The sequence below is a fragment of the Manis pentadactyla genome, chromosome 10 (genome assembly GCF_030020395.1).
Source record: "Manis pentadactyla isolate mManPen7 chromosome 10, mManPen7.hap1, whole genome shotgun sequence".
NCBI lineage: Eukaryota > Metazoa > Chordata > Mammalia > Pholidota > Manidae > Manis > Manis pentadactyla.
In genome coordinates this window covers 23,795,904-23,807,478 of record NC_080028.1, presented here as the reverse complement: position 1 = coordinate 23,807,478, position 11,575 = coordinate 23,795,904, and the positions used below count along the sequence as shown (strand labels likewise).

The 11,575-nt window shown below is 37.8% G+C and overlaps 1 protein-coding gene across 1 annotated transcript; it reads left to right on the top strand.

The window, feature by feature from the left end:
• Positions 1 to 5,012: 5,012 nt before the first annotated feature.
• On the top strand, positions 5,013 to 11,560 carry SNRPF (small nuclear ribonucleoprotein polypeptide F). Its single transcript, XM_036891473.2, has 4 exons — positions 5,013 to 5,171; positions 7,290 to 7,415; positions 10,785 to 10,849; positions 11,424 to 11,560. Exons 1-4 carry the CDS (start codon positions 5,169 to 5,171, stop codon positions 11,488 to 11,490), a joined length of 261 nt encoding a protein of 86 aa, XP_036747368.1. The 5' UTR covers positions 5,013 to 5,168; the 3' UTR covers positions 11,491 to 11,560.
• Positions 11,561 to 11,575: the final 15 nt, after the last annotated feature.

Genomic DNA, 11,575 nt, shown 5'->3' with positions numbered 1-11,575 from the left:
TCTGTCTCTGTCCATATTTTATATACATATGATTTGTGTGTATGTTTGCATGTGTATGAAACTTTTTATTCTGTTTCTGTGGAGAACCCTAATACAAACCCACTTTGAAGAATAATTTAGCAATATCTGAAAAAGCTGAAGACTAGGTCTGGAAAAGTTGAAGATGCACACAGCCAATTTCAGTTCTTTCACGTGTGTAGCCTGCAGTTCCTCAAATGGAGAGAATGGGCGTATTGATCATGAGGTGTGGAATGGGGTGGGGGAGTGGAACTGTGATATGTTAAAGATGAGCATGGGGTTAGGGGAAGCAAATATGGCAAAATTTGGTTAAAATGTGTTGAATCAGAGATGGAGTGGGTTTCATGTTGCCATCCTATTTTCTCTACTTTTTCTGTATGTTTGAAACATTCCATGACCCTAATAAAAACAATACTAAAGTAATTTCTGCATGGTTTTGACGGAAGTGGCCCAGACCAGTAGGCCAAACTCAGCAAGCTCAACGTGGAAAAGACACTGTGCTCAGCAGGAAGCAGGCATAGATGAGGAGCGGGTTTAAGGAGAAAGTGAATAACACTCAAGAGAACCCCAAGACTTTCAGAAGTCCCTTCGTGCACAGAACTTCCTTTGATTTCAAAGATGGCATGTTCATTATTAACTGTAAGGGAGAGAATACATGTCTGCAAGATTAACATGAGATCCACCATACATCTCTGAGCATGTTAACCTTCATCACTTTGGCTAACGTTGTGTTTACCAGGTTTCTCCACTGTAAAGTTACTATTTCCTCTTTTCTTTTTTTTTTTGATTAATCTGAGTTTATTACCTGGATTTTCTTATTTTTTTATTTTTGTATCATTAATGTACAATCACATTAGCAACACTGTGATTACTAGATTTCCCTCATTATCAAGTCCTCGCCACATACCCCATTACAGTCACTGTCCATCAGCATAGTAAGATGCTATAGAATCACTACTTGTCTTCTCTGTGCTATACTGCATTCCCTGTGCACCCCCACCCCCATTATGTGTGCTAATTGTAATGCCCTATATTCCCCTTATCCCTCCTTTCCCACCCACCCTCCCCAATCCCTTTCCCTTTGGTAACTGTTAGTCCATTCTTGGGTTCTGTGAGTCTGCTGCTGTTTTGTTCCTTCAGTTTTTGCTTTGCCCTTATACTCCACAGATGAGTGAAATCATTTGGTACTTGTCTTTCTCCACATGGCTTATTTCACTGAGCATAATACCCTCCAGCTCCATCCATGTTGCTGCAAATGATAGGATTTGTTTTCTTCTTATGGCTGAATTTCCTCTTTTCCTAGAAGTTTTTGAAGATCACCTTGAAAAGTATTATAAAATATATGGTTAACTTGCCACAATATCAGTAGAACCCTTTGACGATTATTGCAGTGAGTTTAATGAGATGCTGACAAAGAGAATACACAGCAAGGAGAAACTACACAAGGACCTGAGTAGGACAGAGGTAGGAAAAAATAAGTAAGAGATGTGGCTTAGTCCCTCTTTGCTATTTTTCTACTTGCTTTGCCTTCTTTGTCTTGACAGTGTTTTTTTGTTCCTCCGCTTGTTAACTGGCTCCTGCTAAGGTCCAAGTGGATAGAAACTATACCTCTTTTGTTAATTATTGTACCTCGAGGGCTTATTAAACTATCAGTAATAAATAGATGCTGAAGAAAGGGACAAAAAGGGGGAGAAGTGAGGGCAAAAGAAGTGGAGAGAAGAAATGGAAGAGAAAAGATGGGAGGAAATGAGAGTCAGAATTTGGGCTCAGACAGTGTCTGCTCCACAGTCTGTACACTTAACCACTATACTAAACTGCCTCTAGAGGAAGTTTTTTAAAAATAAAATAAAAACCCATATTACAGAGAGACTCAGGCAGAGATGTATAAATATATAAGAAAGAAATATACACACATTCACAGAATTTTCCTAGATCAATATTTTAAATAGTAACAAATCAAGAAACAACTTAAATGTCTAACAATTAGGGTATAATATCTATTTATATAATAAATATTATGCAGCCATTAAAAATATTGCTACTGAAACATTTCTAAGAATGAGAAAATGTGTGTGCTACAATGTTAAGTAAAAACTAGAATACTAATTTTACATGTTATTCCAGCTAAGTTAAAATACATATAAACTCACACATAGAAAAAAGAAAACAAAACATTAACAGTGGTTACTTCAGTATTGGAATTATAATTGATAAATATCCTATGATAAAGGACTATAACTAATAAAGTTTAATAATAAGATATATCTGTAGCAGGAAATAAAATGAGTGAAAATAGATGGCATATAAAGGGGCAGGTAAATTTATAGAAAGTAATCTAATTGCGAATATAGTTTGTGTTCACATTTCCTTTTCCTTCTGTGCACCACCAGAATACATTTCCCAGACCCTACTGTAGTTAACTGAGATCATGTGACTGTGTTCTAGCCAGCAGAATATGGAAAATGAAGTGCTCCATTAGGCTTGCCTCATAAAAATCCCCCAGGGGTGATCCTCTATGCTCTTTCCCTATCTGACTTGATGCAGATGAGCAAGACAACCTTGGAAGCCACATACTGAAGAAGGGAGATTGGTCACTGAGTTGCCATTTGGAGAAGAGCTGCATGCTGATCATGTCTGGGACTTAATGTGAGTGAAAAATAAATTTCTATTCATAAAGATATAGGGACTCATCCTTAATATACTGAGCAATGGTCTGTAATAGAATGTAAAAGGGACAAAGGTAAACAATAAATGTGTAAGACAGTAAGCTAGAGTACTACAGAAATAAAAAACATCTAAATATGCTTACCACTCCTGAATATCTGACAGTAAATTGAGGGATTATGATACACACAAATGAAGATAACAGTTCTCAAAACTGGATACAATAAGTGCCAAATTAATGGTGCAGACAATAAAGGCTACTTAAGCAGTCAGGAGTTTACAATAGTAAAGGAAAAACTTAACATAAAAGGAGGCCAGTTCAAAAATATGACGGTTGACTAAATTACAGATTAAAAGGAAATTGTCAGTTTCATTTCAAATTATTGTGAATAGCATTTGTTAGATCAAGTAAGAGTTTCAAATATACATTAATAGAACACAAAACACTTAGTTTAACTAATAACATTACAAACACTACAGCATCTTGTCTTCATAAAAGCATATCATTCCAATTATAATACCCTCCTGTTCATTTTATTCTGAGTGAGAATGGTAGATACCCTGCCCTTTTGTTTTGGCTTCACTATATATATTTTTAGAATGTTGGACTGGTACAAATTCTAAGTCCCAGTCTATCAGTTCAGTTGCTTATTTACTCATTCATTTAAAAAATTTTACTGTTATGTTCTAGGGTATCTATTATGTGCTGCAGAATGAAATATAGTAGCAACAATCTAGTTAATGAACAAAATCTTTTTTCTCTAAAATATAGTTAGTGTTAAAACAGGAGAGATGGTGTATAGCCCATGTGACCGATTAACTAATGACCTAGAGAAGTAAGAGAAAGGTTCAGATGCAAAGCGCCCATTTGAGCTGGACTAGATGGAGAGAGTGTTGTGTGTAAGTACATGGAGTTGTGAATAAGCAACGTCTGTGATTCATCAGCGCAGGCTTTGTGGTTTGTGGGACAGAATGGAAAGAGATGAAGCTGGAAAGAAGCTTTGGCAAGGAATTTGTTTTAAGTTGCCTGTAATGGAGAACCAACAAATGTTGCCAAACAGCAGAGTAATATGTCCAGGTCTTCACTTTATTCTGGAGGAGGGAAGGTTAGAGATAACTCCCGCAGCAAGGGGGGTAACAGATGAAAAGAAAGAATAACAAGCTTCATTTTTAAAAACTTACATATTGGAGGGATGAGGGAGGTGGGGAAGACTGTACGGCACAGGAGACTGTGGGAGAAATTCCCTAAGGTTTTATTTTGTTTCATTTGTGTTCTGAGAACAGTGATGTTGCAATTTGTACAGATTAACTTTTAAGTGCCTGTGTATCAATTAGAAATTTTACTCAAAACTCACCACTGCTACCCTGAGGAAGTATGGCAAAGAACGTAACTGTGTTTAAATCAATATTTAATGCTGGTCAGTATTTAAAGTATAAAATTTAAGTCACTATTTAATTAGATAGTTGAGGGGTTCCCAGCCTTTTCACCCTCAAAGGCTTTTATTATCTAGCCTTTCCCCTAAATTGAATCTGTGATTTATGAAACTAAAAAACACCATTTATTGACAATTTGCTTTCCCATTTTTATAAATCAGATACATGAATATCGATCAGAGCTTCTGATTCATGATAATCAACCAGTATTCCTTTCTTGAGTCGATTTCATTCTAATTAAAAGCAAAGTAACACGAGGTTTTAATCAATCTTATACAGTCTCTATTAGATAAATGTACAATTTGTTGTTTTGCTCGTTTTTCAATAATAAAAATAGTTTGCGAAGCCTCAGTACTACCGGCAGAATGATCAAGTCTGGTGGCCTGTGTTTATAAACCATTCACCTAATCCGGTTGTTTTCAGTGGGGGGCGATTGTGCCCCCTAGGGGACACTGAGCAATGTCTGGACATTTTTGGGTATCACAACTTGGGGTGGGGGGCTTGTGACTGGTATCTAATCAGGAATGCTGCTACAATGCACCTCCGACAGTACACAGCACAGCTTACACAAGAATTACCTGGCCCAAAACGTCAACAGTGCCAAGGTTGAAAACTTTGATCTAGTCCAGTCCTTTCATTGCAAAAGTGAAGAAACCGAGACTCTCTCTCAACTGAACCCTGGAGCGAAGTGAGCAAAAGAGAAACCCGGGCCGGATTCACCGCTTTTACAGCCTCACCGGGACCTTTAGCCCACTCGGGCAGCCGGAAGTTTCCCACAGGCCCGCGGGGCCTCGGGAAGGCTTGAACCATTGGTTACCGCTGGTTGCCGGGATACACTGCCTCAGCCATCTTCTCCAATCAGCACTCATCTCTTTGCGTCCAATCACAGAAGGCGGAGGAGCTGTGGTCGAAGGTGAAAGGTCGCGGTGAGTTCGGCGGCCATTTCTCTTGAAGCTCCGCGGTTCCGGTTGTGCTGTAGCTACTCCGGTCACGAGAAACGGACAGCAGCTGGGCAGGCGGCGAGCAGCTTGCAGCGTTTGCCTGTAGTCGCCATGGTAAGGAGGAAGAGAACGGCTGGAGTCGCCGGGGAGAGCGGGAGGGCGGGTGACCGGCGTCGCCGGGCCCTGTGGCTGGTTCGCGCGTTTCCCATTCATCCGCGTGAGGCGCCGCGCACCCGGTCGCCAGCCCCTTTCCGCGCTGGTGCTCTGAGGCACGCACTCCCCTCCCGGGAGTGCTTCCTTCCCTCTCTTCTTCGTTTGAATCTGAGCCCGAAGTACCCTTGTTGGTTCTGGCCACAGGATCGGGGTAAATATAAAGCGGTTTTTCACAGCCTATTTATCACACTCCGTAATCAACCTCCATTGCATGATGTTGGGATTCCCAGCCCCTCAGGCTTTGAAGCGTGCATTTAGTCATTTAGTAAATATTTACTGAGCGCATGATACCTGCCAGATACTCTTTCAGGTGCTAGGAACATAAGGTGAAAGTACTGATGGCGGACCCTTCTCTGGGTTAACTCGGTAGGTTGTGGGAGACAGACATTAGTGACAGAAATACATAATTGCAAAGAGCGTTAAGTGCTAAGAAAGAAGCAAGTGGGATGCTGTGAGAGGGCGCTGGGCGCTGTGGTACTTTACATGGCATCCCTGGGAGGAGGGATTTACCCGAAACCTAAATAAAATGAGAATCATCCCCTTAAAGAGCAAGAAGAAGGGTGTACCAAGCACAAGGAAACTGTGCATAGGCCCTAAGGCCGGAAAGAAAGCTTGAACAGTTGGAGGAATTGACAGCTACAGCTGCATGCAAGAGTAGTGGTTATGAGATAGGGTCGGAGAAGACCTATTAGGCCATATATTAGAAGGTCTGCATTCTACTCCAAGTGCAATTGGACGCCATCAAAGCATTTTACATAGAAATATGACGTTAAAATAATACCTGTGTTGGAGAAAGACAAGAATGAAAACTGGAGACCCATTACGTAATTAAAGCAGTCTCCATGTCCTTTGAGATCACTCTGAATATGCTTATCTTAGAGGGGTTTAGTAGCCGAGTTTCTTGGTTCTTTTCTTTCTTTGGGCTGCTGTGTGAGCAAATGAGGGAAGGAAAAAAGTGGATTCACTGGGGATACTATTGTTTTTGTTGAATAAGCAAACATTAAGTGATTATCCATATGTAGGAGGCACCACTAAGTCAATAAAACCCAGTCCTAGCTCCTCGAATTAAGGTGAAAGACTCAAGGTTGATCTGCTCCCTGCCTCTGCTGTAGCCTCATATTTGGGACTCTGATGAAACCAAATTGTTTGTCTCTTGTTGCTTCACTCTTCCCTCCTTTTAATAGGTAGCCTCTTTTGCCTAGAATATAACCTCTCATTCTTTAAAAGGGAAGTATTACTTATTTCAGCCAATCTTTCCTTTTCTCTTGACCCCTGATTGCTTTGACACCCTTGTATATAGCATAGCATGTCTTACTTAACTGCATGGCAATGTAATTGTCTGTCTGTATGTGTTCTGCCCCTCCCACTGTGAGCTGCTTGATTCTTGACAGGAACTGTCATCTGCAGTTTTTTTCCTGCCTTTACCTTTCTTTCTTTACAGCCTGGAACACTGAGTGATGTATACTAGGTATTCAGTATTTCTTAAGTGAATAATGAATACAGTTGACCTTTGAACAAGGTGGCACCTACCTGCCACTCAGTTGAAAATCTGTATGTAAATTTTGACTCCTCAAACTTAACTAATAGCCCGCTGTTGACCAGAAGACTTATCGATAACATGAACAGTTAATACATATTTTGTATATTACATGTATTCTGTAGTCTTCCAGTAGAGTAAGCTAGAAGAAAATGTTTTTCAAACTCACAAATCTTAAATTTTCCCATATATTTATTGAAAAATATCTGCATATAAGTGGGCCTACCCAGTTCAACCTATGTTGTTGAAGGGTAAACTGTACTTTACAACTTTTGATGGGTTATAGATGAGACTGGCTAACTTGGTATTTATATTTCTCTGATGCTCTTCAAATGAAAGTTGAAAACTAGCAAAGTGAGAGGGAGTCTAGAGTTTGCTTCATTTAGATGCTATAAAATATTGGTGGTTTCAGTAGAGGAGATTAGGTAGTGGAAGCTAAGCTAAGGAAAAATAATTGAGTCCTTTTTTTGTTCTTTGTGCAGAGTTTGCCCCTCAATCCCAAACCTTTCCTCAATGGATTAACAGGAAAGCCAGTAATGGTGAAACTTAAGTGGGGAATGGAATACAAAGGTTACCTGGTATCTGTAGATGGTTATATGAACATGCAGGTAAGCCAAAGACTATTTATTTTGCTTCACCTTATTCTTTAAAGATTTAGTGTGATTTATAAGAAACAGTTATTGACAAACATAAAGCAAAATTCGGAAATAAAGTCAAGGCCGGGCAGAATGTTATTAACTGTGCTAAATTATGTACAAGATACGGTGTTAAGCCAAAATTCAGCCACAGATTTGACTCCTAGTGGTTAAATATGAACTCAGACATTTGATTTACAGTGCCATTAGGGAAGCACACTAGTTTGCAAAAAATGCAACAATGCAGCTGGAAAGTGCTCTTCCTGGCACCTAGCTCTGAAAATTTTTTAAGTGAAATCCTTAAGTCTTTAATGATTGTTAAAGGCACAACATCAAAGTAATTCCATTAAAGTATTTCTTGAGAGAAGACAGGTGAGCCAAAGGAAGTGATGAACTGATTTGCATGTATGTTGAACTAAGCTTCTGGAAATGTTTCAGCCAGTTGTTGTTTTTTTGATTTTTTTATTGTATAAAATTTTTAAGTGTACAGTTCAGTGGCATTAAGAACATTGACGTTATGGTGCATCCATCACTGTTACCACTTCCAGAACTTTTTCATCATCCCAAAGTGAAACTCTGTACCCATTAAACAGAAACTCCCCATTCCTCTGCCCTTGGTAAACACTACTCTGTCTGTCTTTATTCTATGTACCTCATATAAGTAATCCTTCAAGGTTTGTCCATTGTTGTAACATACATCAGAATTTCTCTCCTTTTTATGGCTGAAGTAATAGTCCATTATCTCATATTTTAATCCATTCTTCTGTTGATGGACACTTGAATTATTTCTCGTACAAATATCTGTTAGAGTCTCTGCATTCAGTTCTTCTGAGTGTATATGCAGAAGTGGGATTGCTGGATCATACAGTAATTCTTTAATTTTTTGAGGAACTGCCATACTGTTTTCCCTAGCAGCTGCACCATTTTACATTCTACCAGCAATTTACAGGGGTTCCAGTTTCTTCACATCCTCACTAATACTTGTTATTTTCTGTTTTTGTTTTTGTTTTTAAATAATAGCCATCCTAATGAGCATGATGTGGTATCTCATTGTTTTGACTTAAATTTCCCAAATGATTAGTGATGTTGTGATCTTTTTGTGTGGTTGGTTATTGGTCATTTCTGTATTTTTGAAGAAATGTCTGTTCATGCCCATTTTGCAATTGGGGTGTTTTTTGTGGCTTAATTGTAGTTTCCAGCCAGGTCTTTGAGGAAAGAATTTGAGGTTACATTTTCCTGAAGGACAGTTATTTATGTGGCTGAATAGTGGTAGATGGATGAATTTTAAAGATCACCTATGTAGGTGGTCAATCCAACCAACAGGCAGAAAAACTAAGAGGGGCACCTGTAGGCCAAAAGCAGAGGTTTTTCTTTTTCTTCTCAAGAAATAATTCACAAGCAGGTCACATAGGTACAAGTGAAGAGTGTCTAATAATGCAAAGTATGCACTCAGGGAGGGAGTGCGGGCATGCTCAGGAGTGAGCAGCTGAGATTTTTCTTAATCTGAGAGTTTGCTACCTGAGCAGATGATGCTTAGGTTCCCAAAGTTCTTACAATGATTCTGCTCTGAAAATTCACCAAAGAGGAATCATTTACCTAGGCCATAGAAAAATATGAGAAGTATACCCATTGTGCTAAAAATGTTCCAGCCTTGGTAGTGGTAGTGATTACACAGTTTTATGAATATAAAAAACACAGACTTGTATACTTTACAAGTGGATTTTATGCTATGGGAATTATATCAATAAAATAAAGGAATAGAGAATACTCACCGAATGTTTGGTTTTAGAAGGTGTTACGTACCTTCCATAGTGACCTTCCTAGAGTCTCTGAGTAACCAACCACACTTGTGATGCTTTTGAGTTTGTTCACTCAGCAAATACTTTTTGAGCACCCATTACGTACCTGGCTCTGAGTGTACACCAATGAACAGAACAAAGTCTCTACCCTTATGTTTATGTTTTAGTAGTGGGAGATAGTAATGTAATGTTATATAATACCAGGCAGTGATAGATGCTTTAGAGAAAAAGCAGCAATGGAATAGATAGACAAGAGTGTGTAATAGGAAGCCAGGAAAAGCCTGTCTGAGAAAGCAAGTTTAAAGGTCAGAATTGAGTAAGCAACAGAAATGAGTATCTGGGGAAAGAGCATCCCAGTTTGCAGGAATAGCAAGTGTACACAAAGACTTAGTGTCAGGAACATGTTTGGTGTGTTCAAGGCAGGGCTAGAAGGCCAGAGCAGAGTGAGGGAGGGAAGAGAGTGATGGAAGGGTTGGAACGGTAGTCATAAGGGCCTTTTAAGCGATGGTAAGGACTTTAGATTTTAGTTAACACTTGATAGAAAGCCTTTGAAGCATTGTATAATTTAGAAACAAGTTAAATGTTGGTGAACATCTGCCAAACACAGTCACTTAAAAAAGAAATTTAGTTGATAACACATTATTTCTGAGTGGTTACATACAAAACCAACTATCATAACAACCACATATATTTCAGACAAAACCATATCACCTAGGTGTAGGGGGTTACTTTTTGTTCTTTACAGAGAGAATAACATTCAGTAGCAGTGTTAATTCATTAACATGCTTTAAATGCCTTAACCTCACGTCCTCTCTTCCTTTGCCTCTTGCCTAGGTAATGAAGGAAACTTCCCTCTCTCCTTTCTCTCGTTCATTTCTTTTGTGAGTCCTAGACAGCACTGACTGTGATTTCTTTTATATTACAAGTTTATTACCTTTATGTAGAAGAAAAGCTAAATACTTTGATGTAAAATTAAAAGTTTCCTGAAATAATAATAAAGGTCGTTCTTAATTGTTTAATATCCTCTTAGGAACTGATTTTTCCCTATTTCCTAGCATATAGTTAAAAAATTCATAGTTCTTTGGTTTGGTTGTTGACTAATTATGAGAGTATTTGGTATTTCAGCCATAGCTTTTGTACCCATTGGGATCCTCAATATAACATTATTACTCTGAGAAAAATTAATGCCTGGTTGTTTAGAACTGAATTTTCAGGAACCTTTAATCACAAATTATTCACACTTTCTTAACCCATTGTTTTAATGTGTGATAGAAAGAAATGTTTCAATATTGAGAGATTTAAAATATGTTTAAACAAACTTTTAGTTTTTATTGGTTCTACATCCATCAATGTTAACTTTACTAAATGTTCATATGAAATCAAAAGGTACTACAATAGTAACAAAGTTAATCTTCTAATTACTATCCATAAATGTTGGCATAGAATGGTCTCAGTTAATAAGTTCTCTCACCAATAATTAGGTGTATTATACTATTTTGCTCTTCTGTATGATTAGACTAATATATTTTCTTTTTATTTAAAGCTTGCAAACACAGAAGAATATATAGATGGAGCATTGTCTGGACATCTGGGTGAAGTTTTAATAAGGTAACAAAACAGCAGTAATGTATGTAAGGGGTCATTTATTGGTGAGCATTAGAAATACCTGCTTAAACTAATTATGCCTCAATTTCAGAATTACTTCTTTTAAAATTTCTATCAATTTAACCTAATACTCTACAACTAGACTTCAAGAGTCCTTAAAACTGTCAAACTTGTCAGAATTTTTCTAGTGTTGATATTAAACTTTCTAGCTCTTACATACAACTTTTTTCAGGGACTTTAATCTCGGGAGTTTGGTTTTGAATTTTAGTTGGTTCTGGCTGGCTGCTGTTAGGGATTTTGGTTACTCTCATTTCTAGAACTACCTTCACACTTTCAAATTCTAGTCGTTACTCCCTTTGGAGGATCATAAAGGTACCATTTTATAACAACCATGTGGTGAAATATAAGTACCATGTGCTTTTTAATCAATGGTAAAAACTTTTTAAAAAGTGAAAAGAATGATATATTATAAATTTAGCATTCAGTATATTTGTAATGAAAGTATCTAGTAATAGTGATTCAGATCTTAATGTGATTCCATTGGGAACAACAAAATGAACTATTTTTCTATTTACAGGTGTAATAATGTCCTTTATATCAGAGGTGTTGAAGAAGAAGAAGAAGATGGGGAAATGAGAGAATAGCATCTTTTGTGGGGAGTTTGTTTTTTTATATATATTTCTATACAATAAAGATGTGTTGTTGTTGTTTTCAACTTGACTTGTGAAC